This window comes from Ranitomeya imitator, chromosome 7 (assembly GCF_032444005.1).
Source record: "Ranitomeya imitator isolate aRanImi1 chromosome 7, aRanImi1.pri, whole genome shotgun sequence".
NCBI classification, from domain to species: Eukaryota; Metazoa; Chordata; class Amphibia; order Anura; family Dendrobatidae; genus Ranitomeya; species Ranitomeya imitator.
The window spans coordinates 33,542,391-33,566,027 of NC_091288.1; the positions used below are offsets into that span (position 1 = coordinate 33,542,391).

Sequence of the window (23,637 nt, forward strand, 5' to 3'; positions counted from 1 at the left end):
CTGCAGTTCATTCACTAGGTCCCCCCGCGTGGTTCTGGGATTTTTGCTCACCGTTCTTGTGATCATTCTGACCCCACGGGGTGGGATTTTGCGTGGAGCCCCAGATCGAGGGAGATTATCAGTGGTCTTGTATGTCTTCCATTTTCTAATTATTGCTCCCACTGTTGATTTCTTCACTCCAAGCAGGTTGGCTATTGCAGATTCAGTCTTCCCAGCCTGGTGCAGGGCTACAATTTTGTTTCTGGTGTCCTTTGACAGCTCTTTGGTCTTCACCATAGTGGAGTTTGGAGTCAGACTGTTTGAGGGTGTGCACAGGTGTCTTTTTATACTGATAACAAGTTTAAACAGGTGCCATTACTACAGGTAATGAGTGGAGGAAAGAGGAGACTCTTAAAGAAGAAGTTACAGGTCTGTGAGAACCAGAAATCTTGATTGTTTGTTTCTGACCAAATACTTATTTTCCACCATAATATGCAAATAAGTTGTTAAAAAAAACAGACAATGTGATTTTCTGGATTTTTTTTTCTCAGTTTGTCTCCCATAGTTGAGGTCTACCTATGATGTAAATTACAGACGCCTCTCATCTTTTTAAGTGGTGGAACTTGCACTATTGCTGACTGACTAAATACTTTTTTGCCCCACTGTATCATCTTTGCCCAGGGTTTGGCTATGGATCCTGCCAAGCTACAGGCTGTGATGGACTGGCAGGAACCCCATTCTCTCAAAGCAGTGCAGCGCTTTATGGGGTTCATGAATTACTATCGCCAGTTCATTCCCCACTTCTCAACTTTGGTAGCTCCCTTGGTTGCCCTCACCAAGAAGGGGGCAAATCCCAAGTTGTGGTCGGAGGAGGTCTCCAAGGCCTTTCTCTCGATTAAGTCACACTTCGCTAGCGCTCCCATCCTACATTGCCCCGATGTAGGTAAGCCATTTATTATGGAGGTGGATGCCTCATCCGTTGGTGCTGGAGCAGTCCTCTTCCAAAAGGATGCTCAAGGTCGGAAGCATCCTTGCTTCTTCTTCTCTAAGACCTTTTCACCAGTTGAGAGGAATTATTCCATCGGGGACAGGGAGTTGCTAGCTATGAAGTTGGCTTTCTCAAAGTGGAGACATCTTCTGGAGGGAGCTTGCTTTTCCTTCTAGGTGTTCACAGACCACAAGAACTTGGTATATTTACAGACAGCCCAGCAGGTAAATTCTCGTCAGGCTAGATGGTCCCTATTCTTCTCCCGGTTCCATTTCACCCTCCATTTTCTTTCCGGGGAGAAGAACGTTTGTGCTGACGCTCTCTCTCGCTCTATAGTGTCATCATCATCAGAGGAGGAGCCTTGGCTTATTGTCCCTCCAGAGAGCCTGAGAACTGTGGCTCCGGTTTCGCTAGAGTCTGTGCCCCCAGGCAAGACTTTCGTTCCATCTAATTTGCGACCGGAGGTTCTCTCTTGGGCTCACTCGTCCAGGGTGGGTGGACTTTTTGGGACCAAGAGGACATCTGAGCTCTTGGCGAGGACGTACTGGTGGCCGCATATGGCCCGTGACGTCGGGGACTATATTCGGGCATGTGTCTCCTGCGCCAAGAATCGGTCTCCTCGGCAACGGCCTGCTAGGCAACTTTACCCCCTGCCGGTGGCACACAGGCCCTGGGAGATGGTCAGGATGGACTTCGTGGTAGGCTTACCCAAGTCTCGTAGCTGTACAGTTATCTGGGTAGTCACCGACCATTTTTCTAAGATGGTGCACATGGTTCCGCTTCCACGGTTACCTTCTGCACGGGCTTTAGCAGCGTTGTTCGTCAAACATGTTTTCCGTCTACATGGCATGCCTGACAAAATTGTCAGTGACTGAGGTCCTCAGTTTGTGTCTCGGTTCTGGAGAGAACTCTGTTGTTTACTCAGCATTGAGCTGAATCTCTCTTCTGCTTATCATCCCAAAACGAATGGGTTGGTAGAGAGGGTCAACCAGACTCTGGTCACATACTTACGACATTTTGTCTCCGCCAGGCAGGATGACTGGGCATCTTTGCTACCTTGGGCGGAATTTGCTTTGAACAACGCCGTAGCCGACTCCTTTTCTCCTTAATTACGGCCAGCATCCGCGTGTTCCTGTGGCCATGCCCATGTCATCCACCGATTCTAGGGTGGCAGACTGGGCGGTGGAGGCACGTGACATTTGGGACCGCACACAGGATGCCATCCGGGCCTCCAAGGAGAGAATGAGGGTTTCTGCTGATGCACACCGGCGCCCTGCTCTGACCTTTGCTCCTGGCGACTCAGTGTGGCTCTCTGCCCGTAACATCAGGCTGCGAGTTGAGTCCACTAAATTTGCGCCTCGCTACATAGGCCCTTTCAAGGTTCTGGAACAAGTCAACCCTGTGGTCTACCGTTTGGCTATTCCTCCGCACCTTGGTATCACCGACACCTTTCACGTTTCTCTCTTAAAGCCCGTCTATATGTCCCGATTTTCCGAGTCATCTGCCGGGACATCGGGTTCATCCACGGATGAGTTTGAGGTGAATGCTATCGTGGGGAGCAAGGTGGTACGTGGCAAGAAATATTATCTGGTGGACTGGCAGGGGCCAGGCCCAGAGGGCAGAACCTGTGGAACACATTCGGGCTCCGCTCCTCATTGCAGCCTTTGAGTGTAGCGAGGCCCAAGGGGGGGGGGGGGGAGCCCTGGGAGGGGGGTAATGTTAGGAGTCGAGTTCCCACCGCTGCACAGGGGAAATCTCGAGCTGTGTCTGCTGCGGTCTCCCATTCTGCATCAGCCGCAGTGGAGCCTGCTCAGCGGAGACATCAGTCCCAGTGTCTCACTCAGCCTGATACTGTGCAAAGGGTTACTGCTGCCTTTCCGGGATCTGCCGTTGTAGCCTGCACTGGTCAGCGGCGAGCAGGCTTTTCTGGGACTAAGTCCAGCTTTGCACACACTGAGCATGCCCAGGGTAAGACCTCTCATTGGAGGTCGGGGGTCGCATGCTCAGGTACTGCAGCAGCTACCATTGGTCCTCTAGGAAGGTCCTGAAGTTGCTCAGGTACTGTAGCAAACTTTCATTGGTCCTTCTAGGAAGGTCCTGTACGTGTTGCAGCTATATAAGGTTTGCATGGCCGCACGGCCATGCGCTAGTATCACATCATGTCATGAGCTTGTTAATTGTGGTTGCGCCTGTATGTGTGTGTTCAGGGACCCGGCTGAAATAAGCCCCTAGAATACCGGCTCTTCCGGTGAGGAGTGTTTGTATGCTTTTCTGGCTGCGTGACCACTGACTGCCTCCAGCTCAGCAGTTAGCTGTGTTCCCATGTGACGCTAACAGGGCACAGCATCTTGTTTCTAGCGAATGTGTGGAGTTAACAGAGTTCGCTTATACCGTCATATAGCGCCGCCATTTGCCAGCAGCAGGTTCCTCTCCTGCACGGTGGACCCCGGGTTGCGAACGCACCTATTTTTACATATATACATATATTGCGTTCCGCCAACCCTAACACACAGACTGTTTGATCCAAATTTTTATGATATAATCCTCATAAAAATTGATAACATTTCCTTAAAATAATCCTCTTGTTACTTTCATGGTAAAAACATGTCTTTAGAGGACAAGGTGATGGCTTTTTTTCTGTAATTAAAAAAAACCAAAACACGATTGTTGTTGCATTTTACGAGCAGAAATATCCACTGACATTAAACGAAAGCGGAAAAATCTATCCCCTCACATTTCAACGCTATTTTCCCGTGAAGATTTTTCGAACAGGAAGATGAAGCTTCAAAAACAATCTGTGTGAACATTCCCTTATCGTAGCATTGTGAAAAAAAAAATAAGCTGCTCTTCTGCCTGCAGGATGCTGACTGGTACCTATTTTATAATTAGTTTAAAATAGCAACATACACATCTATAGGAATAGCGGGGTGACTAGTGGCCATTTTGTCGTAGCGTTACTTTCACTTAGTACATAAATAGGGAAAGTCTTAAGAAACATGGCTCCTGTGCTGCAGACACATGATGTCAGTCGCATTTTCCCTCTAGTGTTCTATATAAAAACGACGTCTCTTGCAGCGTATTACAGCTGACGTAAACGACGTAATACCTAATGTGCTCTCTGATTGGTTGTGCGGAGAGGAACGGAAGTGACGTTACAGTGCACCCGGAAGTTCTCTGGACGCTTTGCTTTGAATGAAATTCGGCTGATTCACTGCCGCTGCTGGGGAGAGAGAGTTCGGTAAAACCTTCGTTCTTCTGCAGGGAAGTTTATTGACAGGTAAGGCGCCCGCTAGACGCCACGTAACCGCTAATGACGCGCATAGGAGAACGACTTTTAGGACTAGGCCGCAGCTTCATCCTGCGACTCGAGTAGTAATTCGCACCGAGCGTTGTACGGGGTTGCGGTATTCAGTGGCAGGTCCGTTATGGAGGATTCCGCTATTATTTTCCATGCCCCGATGATTTTCGGGAGGGCAGAACAGAGGCTTCATGTGGAAGGAAATGCCGACTCGTGCTGCCTCCTCTGCCTGCGGCCTCCCCTGCCTGCTGCCTCCCCTGCCTGCTGCCTCCTCTGCCTGTTGCCTTCCCCTGCCTGCTGCTTCCAGTCACTAGAAGAGGTATTGAAAATGGTGAAAAACAAGAACTCAAAGGAGGAAACTAACAAAAAAAATCACCAGAGAAAGGGAAAAGCTGTTTTTTTGCCAATAGCAACCAGATGCAATGTCTCACAGGACCTTTAAAACATAAACACTGGGGCTTTACATGTTGCTATGGTGACTAATATTCTATAGGGTAAAAGGGAACTGCAAAGTCCAAGAAGCAAAAGGGATCTGAAAAAGGTCACCTTCACTACAATGTACTAATATCCATAAAAAAGGATGCATTTCAGACGCAGCCCTTGGTCGCGGGGCCCGCTTGGGACGCAGCCCTTGGTCGCGGGGCCCGCTTGGGACGCAGCCCTTGGTCGCGGGGCCCGCTTGGGACGCAGCCCTTGGTCGCGGGGCCCGCTTGGGACGCAGCCCTTGGTCGCGGGGCCCGCTTGGGACGCAGCCCTTGGTCGCGGGGCCCGCTTGGGACGCAGCCCTTGGTCGCGGGGCCCGCTTGGGACGCAGCCCTTGGTCGCGGGGCCCGCTTGGGACGCAGCCCTTGGTCGCGGGGCCCGCTTGGGACGCAGCCCTTGGTCGCGGGGCCCGCTTGGGACGCAGCCCTTGGTCGCGGGGCCCGCTTGGGACGCAGCCCTTGGTCGCGGGGCCCGCTTGGGACGCAGCCCTTGGTCGCGGGGCCCGCTTGGGACGCAGCCCTTGGTCGCGGGGCCCGCTTGGGACGCAGCCCTTGGTCGCGGGGCCCGCTTGGGACGCAGCCCTTGGTCGCGGGGCCCGCTTGGGACGCAGCCCTTGGTCGCGGGGCCCGCTTGGGACGCAGCCCTTGGTCGCGGGGCCCGCTTGGGGCGCAGCCCTTGGTCGCGGGGCCCGCTTGGGGCGCAGCCCTTGGTCGCGGGGCCCGCTTGGGGCGCAGCCCTTGGTCGCGGGGCCCGCTTGGGGCGCAGCCCTTGGTCGCGGGGCCCGCTTGGGGCGCAGCCCTTGGTCGCGGGGCCCGCTTGGGACGCAGCCCTTGGTCGCGGGGCCCGCTTGGGACGCAGCCCTTGGTCGCGGGGCCCGCTTGGGACGCAGCCCTTGGTCGCGGGGCCCGCTTGGGGCGCAGCCCTTGGTCGCGGGGCCCGCTTGGGGCGCAGCCCTTGGTCGCGGGGCCCGCTTGGGGCGCAGCCCTTGGTCGCGGGGCCCGCTTGGGGCGCAGCCCTTGGTCGCGGGGCCCGCTTGGGGCGCAGCCCTTGGTCGCGGGGCCCGCTTGGGGCGCAGCCCTTGGTCGCGGGGCCCGCTTGGGGCGCAGCCCTTGGTCGCGGGGCCCGCTTGGGGCGCAGCCCTTGGTCGCGGGGCCCGCTTGGGGCGCAGCCCTTGGTCGCGGGGCCCGCTTGGGGCGCAGCCCTTGGTCGCGGGGCCCGCTTGGGGCGCAGCCCTTGGTCGCGGGGCCCGCTTGGGGCGCAGCCCTTGGTCGCGGGGCCCGCTTGGGGCGCAGCCCTTGGTCGCGGGGCCCGCTTGGGGCGCAGCCCTTGGTCGCGGGGCCCGCTTGGGGCGCAGCCCTTGGTCGCGGGGCCCGCTTGGGGCGCAGCCCTTGGTCGCGGGGCCCGCTTGGGGCGCAGCCCTTGGTCGCGGGGCCCGCTTGGGGCGCAGCCCTTGGTCGCGGGGCCCGCTTGGGGCGCAGCCCTTGGTCGCGGGGCCCGCTTGGGGCGCAGCCCTTGGTCGCGGGGCCCGCTTGGGGCGCAGCCCTTGGTCGCGGGGCCCGCTTGGGGCGCAGCCCTTGGTTTCGCAGTGCGATGTTTCACACGCATCCACAGAATTGCATTCTGATTTCATCATGCTGCGTTATTTTTCCTGTCCGATCAGTGAAGGAAAAGGAAAACATTGAGAAGAGAAGTATAGGATTAAATTAGTATGAATGCAGTCCGATTTTTTTTTTTTTTTTTTTTTTCCCCCCCCCCCGCCCCCCCCATCTGATTGCATTTGTCCAATTAAATCGCAAGTAGGAGCGATCCCTACAGCTGACATTTTTTCAGATTCCTTTTGTTGGAATTTTCGCTTCCTGAACACTACTTTTCTACCTCCTGCACTGCTGCATCATCTGTATAAAGGGGATATCCTACAAACGGCATCTTGGATTTATCCTCCTAACATATTGAAGGGCTTATCTATGTTTGAAGACTTTTTTTATATTAAGAACAGGATTGTCTGCCTACCTTTTGGGGCCTTTCTTACTTGCATGTATTTGGAACCAAACCCCTTTTGTAATTAGATTTAATAAAATATGTTGCATAATTTGCATTCTATAGCATAGACAGTGCTACACAGAGGCTATTGCTGTCTGCAAAATGAGGTAACTGAGAAATCGTCAGTGAGCTCGGTCTAACGGGGAGCTTGTAACTGTTTTCTGTCTTTTTCTGAGCTCCTCTCAACTTATGACCACATCAAAGTTGAATGTGTAAGGAAACAAGAGTCTGTAAAAGCCAAATGGTGCATAATTTTTAATTAAATCCAATTGCATAAGTGATTTTCAGCACCAAACACATGCATGTAAGTTAAAAAGACCCCAAAGGTAGACCACCACTGTTCTCATATAGAAAAGAATTTTTTTTTTGCCTCGCTGTGTATATATCTTGTGTGACTGTTCACAACCACCTGCTGTCATTCTGGGAACACCGCTGACCCACGGAAGATACAGTGAAGAGGAAAATCTCAAAGTTTCAATAAAATCTTCAATCCTTTATTTCATCAGTAGTGAAAATCACTTGATCACTGAGCAGTTCTTGTCTCGTACATTTATGGCACATCTACAAGATGTATCTTAAATGTATAGTAGATGGGAATCCCCATGCATGGTGAGAGCTGCATCTATCTAGATGATAATAGCTGGGTGACTAGTGGCCATTTTGTCGTAGCGTTACTTTTACTTAGTACATAAATAGGGAAAGTTTTACGAAATATGGCTCCTGTGCTGCAGACACATGATGTCAGTATTATTTTCCCTCTAGTGTTCTATATAAAAATGACGTCTCTTGCAGTGTATTACGGCCGACGTAAACGACATAATACCTAATGTGCTCTCTGATTGGTTGTGCGGAGAGGAACGGAAGTGACGTAACAGTGCACCCGGAAGTTCTCTGGACGCTTTGCTTTGAATGAAATTCGGCTGATTCACTGCCGCTGCCGGGGAGAGAGAGTTCGGTATAACCTCCGTTCTTCTTAATGCCGTGTATTGCCCCCTCTAATATCAATGACCTCTTGAAGTCTTTTGTGGTAGTTGTGAATGAGGTTCTTTATTTTCTCAGATGGTAAAACTGCCCACTCTTCTTGCCAAAAAGCCTCCATTTCCTGTAAATTCCTGGGCTGTCTAGCATGAACTGCGCGCTTGAGATCTCCCCAGAGTGGCTCAATGATATTGAGGTCAGGAGACTGAGATGGCCACTCCAGAACACTTTGTTCTGCTGTAGTCAATGATAGGTCGACTTGGCCTTTTGTTTTGGATCGTTGTCATGTTGGAACATCCAAGTACATCCCATGCGCTGCTTCTGGGCTGATGATTGCAAATTTTCCTCCAGTATTTGCTGATAACTTGCTGAATTCATCTTTCCTTCAACTTTGACCAAGATTCCTGTGCCTTTGTAGCTTACACATCCCCAAAACATCAGCAATCCACCTCTGTGCTTTACAGTAGGAATGGTGTTCCTTCCATCATAGGCCTTGTTGACCTCTCTCCAAATGTAACGTTTATGGTTGTGGCCAAAAAGTTCAATTTTGGTCTCATCACTCCAAATTACCATGTTCCAGACGTTTTGAGGTTTGTCTCTGCTGTTTTGCATATTGTAGGCGAGATACTTTGTGGCATTTGCGCAGTAATGGCTTTCTACTGGCGACTCGACCATGCAGCCCATTTTTCTTCAAGTGCCTCCTTATTGTGTATCTTGAAACAGCCACACCGTTAGTTTTCAGAGATTCCAGTATTTCAGCTGATGTTATTTGTGGGTTTTTCTTTGCATCCCGAACAATTTTCCTTGGTAGTTGTTGACAATATTTTTGTTGGTCTACCTGACCGTGGTTTTGTTTTTACAGAGCCCATGATGTTCCATTTGTTAATCACAGTTTGAACGCTGCTGACTGGAATTATCAATTCCTTGGATATCTTTTTGTATCCCTTTCCTGTTTTATACAGTTCAACTACCTCCACTGACAATTCTTTTGCTTTCCCCATGACTCATAAGACACAGCCATTACACAGTACACAGCAGGGGCACATTTAGGCTACGTTCACATTAGCGTCGCGTCGCTGTTGCGTCGGCGACGCGCCCCTATGTTTAACATAGGGGACGCGTGCGTCTTTTTGCACGCGTTTTCCGACACGTGCGTCGTTTTAGACGCTAGCGTCGGACGCAAGAAAACGCTACAAGTTGCATTTTCTGTGCGTCCGATTTCGTCAAAAAACGACGCACGCGTCGCAAAACGCGCGCGTTTTTCCGTGCGTCGCCGACGCAACAGCGACGCGACGCTAATGTGAACGTAGCCTTATAACATTATCTCCACACAGGAACTTTGTAAAATAATCCATCCAATTGTGGAAATTATTATTATTATTATTCCAAGATCTATTTATTAAAATGCACTTTGTTCACGGGAAAACCCCTTTAACTAAATCTCATTCTGCATTAAATGTCTACAGCGTATATTGACTACTGCTGAGGATTTAGGATCTGCAGCGTCATTTTAGGCTGCTTTCACCCATCCATGTTTCCAGGCTTGATTACAGACTGTGATGTGTAGATCGGCCTTGGCTCTACTGACCCCCAACTCAAAAACAAAATTAAAAAAAGCAACATAGACATATTACATATATAAGACCATTTAGTTTGGTCAGGGCCTAAAATATTCAGAATCCGGACGCATTCTGCGGTTGTCCTTGCATACTTCACCTTTTGACATGTGCAACGTCCATTTTTCTTGTCAATTTATTCTGCTGAGGAACATCTGCAGTATTTATTCCAAGTGTGAACTTATCCTTAACCCCTTACCGGCATCGGACGTACTATACCGTCCGATGCTGGCTCCCCTGCTTTGATGCAGGGCTCTGCGGTGAGCCCGCACCAAAGCCGGGACATGTCAGCTGTTTTGAACAGCTGACATGTGCCCGTAATAGGCGCGGGCAGAATCGCGATCTGCCCGCACCTATTAACTAGTTAAATGCCGCTGTCAAACGCAGACAGCGGCATTTAACTACCGCTTCCGGCCGGGCATGACGCCATCGCCGACCCCCGTCACATGATCGGGGGTCGGCGATGCTTGTGAATGGTAACCATAGAGGTCCTTGAGACCTCTATGGTTACTGATTGCCCGTCGCTGTGAGCGCCACCCTGTGGTCGGCGCTCACAGCACACGTGCAATTCTGCTACATAGTAGCGATCAGCAGATCGCTGCTATGTAGCAGAGCCGATCGTGCTATGCCTGCTTCTAGCCTCTCATGGAGGCTATTGAAGCAGGGCAAAAGTTAAAAAAAAAAAGTTTAAAAAAATGTGAAAAAAATAAAAAAAACATAAAAGTTTAAATCACCCCCCTTTCGCCCCAATCAAAATAAATCAATAAAAAAAAATATCAAATCTACGCATATTTGGTATCGCCGCGCTCAGAATCGCCCGATCTATCAAATAAAAAAAAGTATTAACCTGATCGCTAAACAGCGTAGCGGGAAAAAAACTCGAAACGCCAGAATTACGTTTTTTTGGTCGCCGCGACATTGCATTAAAATGCAATAACGGGCGATCAGAACGTATCTGCACCGAAATGCTATCATTAAAAACTTCATCTCGGCACGCAAAAAATAAGCCCTCAACCGACCCCAGATCACGAAAAATGGAGACGCTACGAGTATCGGAAAATGGCGCAATTTTTTTTTTTTTGTAGCAAAGTTTGGAATTTTTTTTTCACCACTTAGATAAAAATAACCTAGTCATGTTTGGTGTCTATGAACTCGTAATGACCTGGAGAATCATAATGGCAGGTCATTTTTGCATTTAGTGAACCAAGCAAAAAAGCCAAACAAAAAACCAATGTGGGATTGCACTTTTTTTGCAATTTCACCGCACTTGGAATTTTTTTCCCGTTTTCTAGTACACGACATGCTAAAACCAATGATGTCGTTCAAAAGTACAACTCGTCCCGCAAAAAATAAGCCCTCACATGGCCAAATTGACGGAAAAATAAAAAAGTTATGGCTCTGGGAAGGAGGGGAGCGAAAAACGAACACGGAAAAACGAAAAATCCCCCGGTCATGAAGGGGTTAAAGGGAACCTGTCACCCCCAAATTCGAGGGTGAGCTAAGCCCACCAGCATCAGGGGCTTATCTACAGCATTCTGTAATGCTGTAGATAAGCCCCCGATGTATCCTAAAAGATAAGAAAAAGAGGTTAGATTATACTCACGCGGGCGGTCCCGGTCCAGTCCGATGGGTGTCGCGGTCCAGTCTGGGGCCTCCCATCTTCTTACGATGACGTCCTCTTCTGGTCTTCACTCTGCGGCACAGGCGCAGGCGTACTTTGTCTGCCATGTTGAGGGCAGAGCAAAGTACTGCAGTGCGCAGGCGCTTAGAAAGGTCAGAGAGGCCCGGCGCCTGCGCACTGCAGTACTTTGCTCTGCCCTCAACAGGACAGAGAAAGTACGCCTGCACCAGAGCTGCAGCGTGAAGACAAGAGGACGTTATCCTATGAAGATGGGAGGCCCCGGATCGGACCGCCCGCCCAGGTGAGTATAATCTAACCTCGTTTTCTCATCTTTTAGGATATAAGAATGCTGCAGATAAGCACCTGATGCTGGTGGGATTAGCTCACCCTCGATTTTGGGGGTGACAGGTTCCCTTTAATTGGGCACTATCATTTCAGCACACCTTGCATAAATCAAAACTACAAGCTATTATAAGAAACTCTTAATATATTTTAGCATAGAATTCTGATTTCTTTTTTTTGTTGCCTCTTATCCCTTCACCATTACCTTACTCTCATCATCTACTCTGAAAAGGCAGCTCAACTCTGTCTTGGTCACACCAAGGGGTCAGGCTACATTTCCTATTTACTCTTTGGGGAAGGGAGGAGGGAGGAGCAGAGTGCGAAAAACAAGCATTGTCAGAATGTGCTGCAGTTAGTGAGATTTATCCCAGAGCTGGATTCACAGCTACACTGTGCAAAACGGTCTTTCTTGCTGCTGCCAGTCCTGAACATGTGCTAAACGGAGAAAGAGGCAACTATGTTTGTGTGTATGTGAGACATAGCAGCTTGTTTCCTCCCTTTAGGTCAGAGACAACTAAAAATGAGAGCCTGTAGAAAAGGAAGCTAATGAAAATGCAGGATACAAGTCATGTAGTTAACAGAATAGTGTTGTTCCTCATGTGTATATACGCAGGACAGCTCATTCTGGAAAAAATACCTGCAATGACAGGTCCACCTTTTTAAAGTGTAACCAAATGTTGAAATAATGTTTGGAGAAATCCTAGTAAAGTAAGGTATTTTGAATGGTGGAAGATTGAGTAACGTGGGTTTGAATCTATTCACAGGAGGAAGTCTATCAGCCATGACAGTACCCCGTGGCCACTAGACAGGAGTCCTGAGAACTGCCTCCTATCTCCTGGTGTCTACGACTATACTTTTGATTAGTGGGCCTGTTGCAAAGTTAGGTGTGTCCTTCCACATCGATATCATCACGCCAGGCCATTTGATCAAAACAAGAGCCGACAGATGATTCTACTAGTGACTCTCTCATTTAGAACCCAGCAGCACTCGGCAAAGTCAACCGCTGATGTGTATGGGTGAATTGGGACCGATCGCTGTCAGGCAACTAATCGCTCAGAGCTATGTAATCTGTCCAGCTTTAGGCTTCATTCACATGAATGTATTATATGGTCCATATGTAGGTTAAATGCTCACACCCAAACTTTTTTAGCCTAATGTATTCTTATTACATTTAGTTTGGTTCAGTAGTCCCAGTCTGAGCTTGTAAAGGTCCATATACCGGCCGTGCAGTGCTTTCATGAGAATGTTCCCTTAGGCTCTATTCACACAAATTATGGAAAACGTCTGTGTATTCCATTGTCCTCTAACGCAGGGGTGTCAAACTGCATTCCTCGAGGGCCGCAAACCATGCAGGTTTTCAAGATTTCCTTAGCATTGCACAAGGTGCTGCAATCATTATGTGTGCAGGTGATTAAATTATCACCTGTGCAGTACAAGGAAATCCTGAAAACATGACCTGTTTGCAGCCCTCGAGGAATGCAGTTTGACACCCCTGCTCTAACCTGATGCCAGTGGTGTACAGAGGCTTGACGTGAGTCCATGATGAAATGTGCCCTTGTGACTTGGCCCATTGACGCTAATGGTTAATTATCAGTGCAAGTGCTGTCTGTTGTACAGCCTTGAGAGCACTTGCACTGGAAAACAGCAGACCCAGAGATACCCTAAAGGGTGTTTATAGCTGCCACATTATAGTAGGTTGATTGTTGAAAAAAATGTCAAAATTTGACACTAACGGCAATGCACTCATCTCCACCAAAACTATAGATATGCCTCTTCTGCCCTAAACTGTTTAATGCACAAAAATGGATATTGCACATAATTTTAATGTTCACTTTATTTTTTTTTTATTTTAAATATTTTTCCTTTAGTTGGATTTTTGTACTAGTAATTAAGGCTCGCATGATGACATTTACGGCCATATTTTCTCTTTTGTATTATGGCTGCAAATCACGGCCTGTCCACGGATCACAAAATCATAAAGTGATTGCTAGCAGTATCCTAGGTATATATACTGCCATCAGTTTGGGTCATAAGACTCTGTCTGGATCAGAATATTGGCAGCAATACAGATAAAATATGGCCAGAATATGAGTACTTATGATGACCCTTGTCCACTGCGGAAAGTTTTTATAGTTGGCACATCAGACCTAGACTATGGAGCGATGGCCTCAAAATTCCCCAGATCTCAATCTGATTGTCTGTGGGATCTGCGTGGGAGATTTCAACTCACAACATGCTATATTTCAGTAGATTTTGCATAAATCAACAGTACAATTATATATAAGAAACTTTGTTCTATATCTTATCTGATAAATATACCGGCACTTCTCCCTTCTGCCCTTTTTCCTCCCCTCCTGAGCTCCTCTTTCACTCTGTAAAACGGCTTTCAGCCTTGTTCAAATAAGCTGCCCATTAATGTCTATGGAGAGGGGGTGGAAGAAGGAACAGAGTGTGAAACAAGGAGCGAGAGGGATCTAGACCATGCTGGATTCACAGCTACACTGCTCCTAACTGTTGTATAATGTCCTTCATGTTGCTGTTACTGAACATGTGCCAAATGGAGACGAGAGTAATTTTTATGTATGCTATGAATAAGAAAAATCATAATAGCTATCCATTAGCTAAGAGGCAACTAAAATTTAGATGTTGAGCAAATAAATCCAGTAGGTTTCTTAAAATTGGTTAAAAGTAAAGCAGTCGCTGCTTTAATTTTCTAAGGGGCTTCATATAACAATAGAATCTTATTAGTTGCAACTAGTAATAGCTTCACCTTTTATTTGCTCAAATCTTGATATATCTCCCCCTTTTAATTGAATGACATAAATAAAACTTGATCTCAATTCTTAATATGCCTCCTTTGTAATTTCACTTTGTCAAAAATAATGACTGATGTGTGACATTGTGGCAGCGTCCTCGTCAATGCACGTTTGTGACATAAAACATCCGGGACGAGGCTCTCAGACTTCAGTGTCTGTTGTCATTCTTCCCTTAATGTCAGACTATACTTCATTCTTCCAGTGTAGTGGTAGACATAGATGTTGGATGACTTCCATGCGAAGAGTGTTTTTTTTTTTCTTTCTTTCCTTTTAATTCAAGAGCATATGCGTTCTTAAAAAATAATCAGAATTACCAAACATATCATTGTTCCCAGTCATATCTCGTGCTTGTAGACTTGTACTTCTGGAGAATGTGCTGTTTCTTATACAGAAATGTATCTACCTACGTGTCTGTCTACCTGTCTGTCTACCTGTCTGTCTACCTGTCTGTCTACCTGTCTGTCTACCTGTCTGTCTACCTGTCTGTCTACCTGTCTGTCTACCTGTCTGTCTACCTGTCTGTCTACCTGTCTGTCTACCTGTCTGTCTACCTGTCTGTCTACCTGTCTGTCTACCTGTCTGTCTACCTGTCTGTCTACCTGTCTGTCTACCTGTCTGTCTACCTGTCTGTCTACCTGTCTGTCTACCTGTCTGTCTACCTGTCTGTCTACCTGTCTGTCTACCTGTCTATCGAAATCTGGGAAAAGCGAACTAGTATATATGGTGGTCCCCCAGATTCTATATAATTGCTCCAAATACTAGATATAAAAAAAAAAGAGGAGAAACGGGAGCATATAGTAAATATATAAAACGAACAATCTTTATTGATACAAAAAGATTAAAAGGGTTATAGGACATCAATAAGCGTAACAGTGTAAACCACGACATAACATGAAAAGGGGGAGAAAAACACCCCACATCCCGCCACCCCCACGTGGAGTAATTAGATGGTCGTGATGTGGCAATAAATGGTGAGCACCTATATAGGTAAGTATATAGAGACAGAATGAATGGGGTCACAATAGTAACTAGGTCCCACAAAAGGCGAGGACCAAATGCGCACTGGCAATAAAGGAAACCCCTGCAGCGGTGGTGATGCCTGACTCATAAGTAGTTAACCATATGCAGAGCCTAGCAACATGTCTATAATAACATCCATGGTAATCCCTATCACACCAATAGGAACACAGCGTACCATATAGTGAGAGTAATATGGTGTGAGAGGGAGTCACCGCTGCACTAGCACCTAATGCAGAGTGTACAGCCAGTGTGCATAAGTGACCAAAACGGCCCCAATACCAACAGTGCAAATTACATGATATGCTCACCTAATGCCCGTGGAGGGGGAGAGAGATGAGGGGGTCCCGCCGGTGAGTACGCCTCGACGTGCGTTTTGCGGCGTAAACACGCCGCTTCCTCAAGGGGACCTAGTTCCTTTGTGGGACCTTGTTACTATTGTGACCCCATTCATTCTGTCTCTATATACTTACCTGTATAGGTGCTCACCATTTATTGCCACATCACGACCATCTAATTACTCCACGTGGGGGTGGCGGGATGTGGGGCGTTTTACTCCCCCTTTTCATGTTATGTCGTGGTTTACACTGTTACGCTTATTGATGTCCTATAACCCTTTTAATCTTTTTGTATCAATAAAGATTGTTCGTTTTATATATTTACTATATGCTCCCGTTTCTCCTCTTTTTTTTCTACCTACCTATCTACCTATCTATTATCCATATATCTACCTGCCGATCTACCTACCGATCTACCTACCGATCTACCTGCCGATCTACCTGCCGATCTACCTGCCGATCTACCTGCCGATCTACCTACCGATCTACCTGCCGATCTACCTGCCTATCTACCTGCCGATCTACCTGCCGATCTACCTGCCGATCTACCTGCCGATCTACCTACCGATCTACCTGCCGATCTACCTGCCGATCTACCTGCCGATCTACCTACCGATCTACCTACCGATCTACCTACCGATCTCCTTATAAATACGGCTGCTGTGCGTATAGCAAGCAAAAAAAGGCCATAAATAGTGCGTGAATCCTCGCTTCCAAATTGGGTGGTGAGCCTGCGAAGCTCCATGGTTATTACCTTCTTCCCACGCTATAAGCATCTTCCCCCAGCTGTCTGTTTTCCCTCTGCTGGTTAATAATATTTCGGGGGCTCCCGCGCCTTTTTTTTTTTTTTTTTTTTAAGAAAATAATTTATTTGGTAATCAAATACCTCTGACCTTTTTAGATCTATCTGTGTGTATATATCTATTCTGTCGGGTCACGCTGTTGTTTTACTGTACACGGCAAATGAAATTTTGGGTTTTCAAGGACATGGGTGTGTAAAATTTGGACGGCACTCGCATGGTCCATACTTTTCCTGGTGTCTCCCCCTAATTTGCGCTGTTTTGGCAGCTTTTGGGCCCCCTGAGGTTGTTGTGTATGTGTTTTTGGTTTTGCCTGCCATTGAATTCAATGGGGTTTGACGAACATCAGGAAGTTTGCTGATCCCAGCCGAATCGAATCTTTAAAAGGTTCGCTCATCTCTACTTGTTATCAAGTCCTTACTCTGTCCACATTTGTTATTTAAAACTATTTTAAAACCTCCTCAAACTTTTAAACACCCAGAAAAGCAAACTGTCTCCAAAATAAGGACCTTATCATTTTGCTTTAAAGTTCATTTCTTTTTTCCGCTTCCTATCCCTCCACTTGCAGTTTTGATGAAAAGTGACAAGCGTAAAGTTAATTAGTGAAGGATGTACTAATGAGAATGTTAATCTTTAAATAAGATGTAAAAGTCAGGATATTTCTATCCTAACAGCGCACTTGGCAATGAGAACTCAGCCATCCAGGCAACGCTTTCAGCGACATGCTCTTTAAGAGAGAAAAAATTACCTTTTCAGTTAAAATACTGCATCAAAAACAACTTTTTTTATGACTTATGGTAACTAAACGTAAGACGCAAACACTGTCTGTTAATTAGCGGAGGAGACAGCTTCTTGAATTAATATGTGGCGTTAATTAACAGGAAGACTGATGTTGTGTTGTAATTACCACCAATATTTTTGGCATACTGAGTGATTGAAGGTGAATGTCGATTCACTGATAAGGTGCACGTAATTTCTTATTTGTTTTTTTTTTGTTTGTTTTTTTTTATAGGAAAATGGATCGACTCCTAAGACTTGGAGGCGGTATGCCTGGACTTGGGCAGGTCAGTAGATTTTTATTTTTTTTTTTATCAAAAAGTTGCATTCGTTATCCTTTTTTTTTTAGATATATCATAAGGTCAATTGGTTTAAGCTGTTAATAGTTCGTGTGTTTTGTTGTTTGTGTTTGGTCGTCCATTGTCGAATAACCCCTTTTTAACAGCCACAAGAACAAAAGGTATTTACCTTCCGGACCGGCGCTTCTTTTGTAATCTCCATGCTGTCTTTCCTAGAAGTCTTGTGATATTGTCGCGTAGCCCCGCTGCAGCCAGTCAGCGGCCACTGATCGACTGCAGCCTTCTCTATTCTGTTAGAATCATCTTTGCCAGGCTGAAAGCAATGACATCCTGACCGCTGTAGCCACTGATCGGCTGCAGGGTTAGGTGATTAGTGGTGGGGTCGTCATCACTCTAGGGGCCACACGGTGGCACAGCACAGCAGCCTTGCAGCGCTGAAGTCCTGGGTTCAAGCCCCACTAAGGACAACATCTGCAAAGAGTTTGTATGTTCTCTCCGTGTTTGTGTGGGTTTCCTCCGGGTACTCCAGTTTCCTCCCACATTCCAAAGACATACTGATAGGGAATTTAGATTGTGAGCCCCAACGGGGACAGCAACGATAATGTGTGCAACCTGTAAAGCGCTGCGGAATAGGTTAGCGCTATATAAAAATAAAGATTATTATTATTTTGATGGCGCTTGATATGAGGAGAATTATGGTAGCAAGTGTATACCGTTCTTTTTTTTCTTTTTTTTCTTTTCTTTCCTCCCCCCATCATTATAGCTTTCCACTGATCATTTAAAAAATGTCATGGTAATCCTATTAAATCTAAGTTTTTGGATGACCACTGGATAGGGTGAAAAACTAAATCTAAACCATTATCTATGTGCTCGACCATAGGGCTCATTCATACTTCAATTTTACTGATCCATATTAAAGGTTTTGTCTGTGTCATCATATTTATTTTGAAACTAACCCATGAATATGTTTTTTGTTTTAAGTGCTTACTTATCAGACCCCCCGCCATTCCTTTTCTTACTGCTGTCTGCCTTGATTCCTCTTTTGAAGAAGATATGTCAGGCACTTAGCGGTAAATATTTGGTGCTCAGTGGTAGTGTAGATACAGGTAATGACAAATGCCACGGAACTCAGAGATCCAAGTGATACGCGTATTTATTAATACAGCATGCGTCGGTACAGAAGAGGCCCAACGTTTGTCAGCATACCTTTTTTTCACGGCCAGTGAATGATGTCAGACACTTAAGCACTGCAGGAATGTGCCATCCTTTGCAGTCCTCTCCTGTCTTGACATCATTCACTGGCCTGGAAAAAGGTCTGTTGACCAAAACGTTGGCCCTCTTCTGTACAGACGCATACTGCATTAATAAATACGTGTATCACTTGGATCTCTGCAGTGACATTGTCATTACTTGCCTCCTCTTTTGGTATAGGGTGTCATTTCCCCAGTCAATCAGTGACTACAACAGTTGCTTGACGTCCCCTGTTAGAAGAAGAAGCGATGAGACTGACACGAGGACACATGGAGCAGAACCAGGGAATAGCGAGTATCGTTAGATGCACGTTTTTTTATTGTTTTCAGACCACCAAGGGCCCACTTTTACAAATCATTGCGGGTAACCCCTTTAGTTGAATTTATTTTCTTACATTGGAAAGATGCCAATACATTCAGTTTTCTTCACTTTATTTTATTTTTTCCCCCCCATATACATGGTAGCTTTTCAATATGCTTGTCAACGGGTGGGTGCTGTTTTTTTGTCAAGTAAAGTCAGTGGGTTGAATTTTAAAGCACTTATTCCTTGTTTGCATAGTTCACATGTGCAAATTTGTTCTATATATATATATATTTTTTTTCATCAGTGTTATAAAAGTATTAAAGATGATCAAAATAACGAAACATATGAATAAAATCCCCCCCCCCCAGACCAATCAGAAAACAATAGAGAACTAAAATATGACTCTGCAACAAGAACAAATTGTTTAACCCCTTAACGACCGCCGATACGCCTTTTAACTCCGGCAGTTTAGGGGTACTTGTGCCTCAGCGCCGCTTTTTAACGGCGCTGAGAAATAAGTGTATAGCGCCCCCCGAGAGTCAGTATCTCTCCAGAGTCTCGGCTACCTGGGGTAGCTGAGACCCCAGATAACATGATTCGGGATGGTTTTTACCTACCCAAGTGTTGAGATCGGTATAACGGCAACCACAAAAAGAAAAAAGTCCAATTTTCCATTTAATTTCTCTCTCTCCTCTGATGTGATTGCACATCAGAGAAGAGAGAAATTTGATCCCCCTACCCCCGATACCTCCGGGAGTCCCTGAAGTCCCCCAGGCCATCAGCGTCTTTATCTAGGAGAAAATAGCAGGCACATGCGCAGTGCGCCCGCCGAGATCTGCCGGCCGGCATCCAGCAACAGTAGGAAATTTTTGCGATTGGTTCATTTTGATCACTGTGATAAGTCACAGTGCTCAAAACAAAAAAATAAAAAATTGTTAATCAAATCCCCCTTTATTACTCCCTTAGGTAAAAATAATAAAATAAAAGAAAGTCTTTATTTCCATTAGGGTTAGGATTGGGCTGTGTTGGGCTAAAGTGGGGTTGGAGTTAGAATTTGAGGGGGTTCCATTGTTTAGGTACATCAGGAGTCTCCAAACGCGACATGGTGCCACCATTGAGTCCAGCCAATTTTCCCGTCTCCCATGAGAGCACACATGAGAGAGGGGATCCGCCCAGTCAGGACAGGAAACCTACTGAAATAAAAGGGCGGTACCTCTCCCTCGCTTCAGTTGGGTTTCCTGTCCTGAGGGAAACCCTTGTACTGAATGTACGGCGGTACGTTGATGGAAGATTCCACTCACCCACTCCTGTCCCGGCTCTGGAAGAACAGGCAGAATGCCTGTAGGCCGGCCTTCAGGGTGTGGAAGCGCCGTTCGCAGGTCCTGGGGCCTTAGTGCACGTGCGGGCGTTTGGCAGCGCAGTCCGGAGTCCTGTGGCTCTTCTGCGGCTGCCACGCCGCTCTCTTCCCCCTCTGCTGCCGCCGGCTCTGGTTTCCGGGTGCGCGGCGGTGATGCGCGCGGGGCATGCTGGGAGTAGGCGCGGCCTCGTGACGTCGCCGCTGCGCGCCGGATCCAAGATGGCGGCGCCCATGAACAAGCGCTGCGGCGTCTCAGGAATCCCCTGGTGGTCTCCGGTGGGCGCAGAGGCGGGGGAGGGGCAGTAATTGGTACCGGAGGAGGCGGTGAGCAGAGTGGATCACCCTTTGAAAGGGTGTGAATCCACAAGAAAAGTGCTCACATATACAGAGCTCCACTATGGAAGACTGTATGGAGCAACACTCAAACTCTTCACCGCAGCAGCAGCAGCAGCAGGAAAACTTATCAGGAGTTATGTCTGCTCACCAGCATGCTAGGAGCAGAAGCGGCAGCCGTCCGGATCGGAAATCACAGGACTCCTCAGCTTCTAGGAGAGACGTTATCCGTACTCCAGATCAGCCTCAAAAGCCGGTACCCTTGAGTGTCAGCGGGTGGTGAGTGATCTTCGTGAATGTCACAAGGTGTTAATGGGCTACATATCTCTGCTTGTTTATCAGACGCCGAGGAAGGCTAGTGCCAAGTCCAAGAATAAAGAATGTGCCCTCTGCAAAGCCCCGCTAGCAGTCCAATGGCAGAAAAGCCTCTGTGCGGACTGCATTCAAAAAACTATTCAAGATGAAACCCCTGACTTTGCCGCTAGCCTCAGGGCCATGATTAGAGCAGAGGTTAAAGGGTCTTTAAAATCAGCCCTTAAAAAGAGAAGTGGCAAGGCCTTAGAGACTGTTCCAGATTCTGATACCCCTCAATCTGATGAGGAATATCAAGAAAGACCTCTGTCTCCTTGTTCATCCTCTTCTGTACTCTCGGGCTCCTCTTCGGATAGTGATGTTGGGGGCCGACCATGCTTCCTAACTGAAAACACAGATAAACTAGTTAAGTCTGTTAGGGCTACAATGGGCCTTAAGGACGAGAAGGAGTCCAGATCTGTAGAGGACGTTATGTTCGGTGGTTTGGAGGAGAAGAGGGAAGCGTACCTTCCCTGTAAATAATAGAATTAAAACCCTTATAGAAAAGGAGTGGAAGAAGCCTGAAAAGTCGGGTAGTCTTCCCTCAGCTTCCAAGAGACGTTATCCTTTTGATGATAAGGATTCAGAAATATGGGACAAAGCCCCCAAAATTGATGGTGCAGTGGCCAGATCTTCTAAGAGGTCTTCCCTTCCCTTGGATGATTCAGGCGTCCCTGGAGACCCTCTGGATAAAAAGGCCGATGCTTTTTTAAAACATGCCTGGGAGGCAGCCGCAGGGGGTTTAAAGCCGGCAATAGCTGGTACATGTGTTGCCCGCTCCCTTATAGTCTGGCTGCAACAATTAGAAGATCAATTAAAATCTAGAGTGCCGAGAGATGAAATTCTAGCCAATATGGCAATGGCACAAGGAGCAGCGGCCTTTATAGCGGATTCCTCAGCCGACTCTGTTAGACTTGCAGCTAGGGCAGCGGGATTGTCTAACGCGGCAAGACGTGCCTTGTGGTTGAAGGGGTGCCCAGGGGACTTACGCTCAAAAAATAGACTCTGTTCCATTCCGTGCGACGGCAAATTCCTCTTCGGTCAGAAACTGGAGGACATTTTAGAGAAAGCTGGCGAGAAGAAAAAAGGTTTCCCCCGTTTTCCAGTGGATATTAGACGGCCTTATTTTCGGAGAGGAAAATTTAATAGAGGTCGCCCTCCAGGGGATAGAAGAAACTGGGATTATAGAGATAGAAAAGGATCGGGGTATATGTTTAAGGGTCCCTCCACATCCACAAAAAAGCCCCCCCCCATCCAGTGACGCCATGCTAGAAGTAGGGGGAAGGCTTTCTTTCTATCGTCACGCCTGGTTGAATATTTCCCCCAGTCATTGGGCGTTGAATGTTGTCAGCAACGGACTAAAAATAAAGTTTATCCATCCACCTCGACAGACTTTTGTGTTAACACCTTGCAGGAAGCTTCCAGAAGAACTAGCTCTGGAAACAGAGGTATTGGGGCTAGTTCTAAAAAAGGTCCTAGTAGAAGTTCCAAAAGTAGAGGAAGGAGAAGGGTTTTATTCCCCTCTCTTCTTGATACGAAAACCAGATGGCTCACTAAGGACTATTGTCAACCTAAAAAAACTGAATCGGTCAATACAAAATTACTCCTTCAAGATGGAGTCGGTAAGCTCGGCAATAAAAATGCTGTTTCCAGACTGCTTCATGGCAGCTATAGACTTAAAGGACGCGTACTACCATGTCCCAATTTATCAAGACTATCAAAAATTTCTGAGGGTAGCGCTGTTCGTCCAAGGTCAGCTCAAACACTACCAGTATGCTGCCCTTCCATTTGGTCTATCAATAGCGCCAAGGATATTTACAAAGTTAATGTCAGAGGTCATGTCCTTCCTCCGTTCCCGGGACATAGTCATCGTCCCGTACCTAGACGACTTCCTAATAATAGGCAGAACAGTGGATCACTGTCTTGCGCAGATAGAAGAAGTGACTACGACCCTAGCAGTATTAGGTTGGGAAGTAAATGTCGCCAAGTCAAGATTAACACCGGTGAAGGTTCAATCCTTCCTGGGGTTGGTTCTGGACTCCACGCGTCAACTCTGTCTCCTGCCGGAGAACAAAATATCAAAAATACAAAGTCTTGTGGAATTGGCGATACATCACCCTGTAATGACACTGAGAAAGGCAATGTCCCTGCTAGGGTCACTAACATCCTGTATTCCTGCTGTAAAATGGGCACAACTTCACCTGAGGCAATTACAGTGGGAGGTCCTGTCAACACAGAGGTTGTTAGAAGGGCATTTAGAGGGAAAAATTCACCTCTCAATACGCGTCAGAGATTCCCTAGTCTGGTGGTCAGTAAGGGATCACTTGAGCTCAGGGGTTCAGTGGCTGACTCCAATAGAGGATGTGATCACAACAGACGCGAGTGGTACAGGATGGGGTGCACATCTGAGGTCCCTTTCCGTTCAGGGGTCCTGGTCCCATACAGAAAAACTTCAAACATCCAATGTAAGAGAGTTATGGGCTGTAGAAAGGGCAGTAAAACATTTCCTCCCAATTCTTCAGGGTCGTCATACCAGAGTAATGTCCGACAATTACGCGGTAGTAGCATATATCAACCATCAGGGGGGAACGAGATCCTTTTCACTCATGAAAGCAACATCGGCGCTCCTTCAGTTAGCAGAATCTCACCT

At 47.1% G+C, this 23,637-nt stretch overlaps 1 protein-coding gene across 1 annotated transcript in view; it reads left to right on the forward strand.

The window, feature by feature from the left end:
• Window positions 1–4,108: 4,108 nt before the first annotated feature.
• PSMD14 (proteasome 26S subunit, non-ATPase 14) overlaps window positions 4,109–23,637 on the forward strand; it is a 100,858-nt gene continuing 81,329 nt past the window's right edge. Inside the window, exons 1-2 of the mRNA XM_069733038.1 lie at window positions 4,109–4,244; window positions 17,329–17,380. Coding sequence (XP_069589139.1) covers window positions 17,333–17,380 — 48 coding nt within the window. The 5' untranslated portion in view covers window positions 4,109–4,244; window positions 17,329–17,332. The remainder of the gene's footprint in view (window positions 4,245–17,328; window positions 17,381–23,637) is intronic.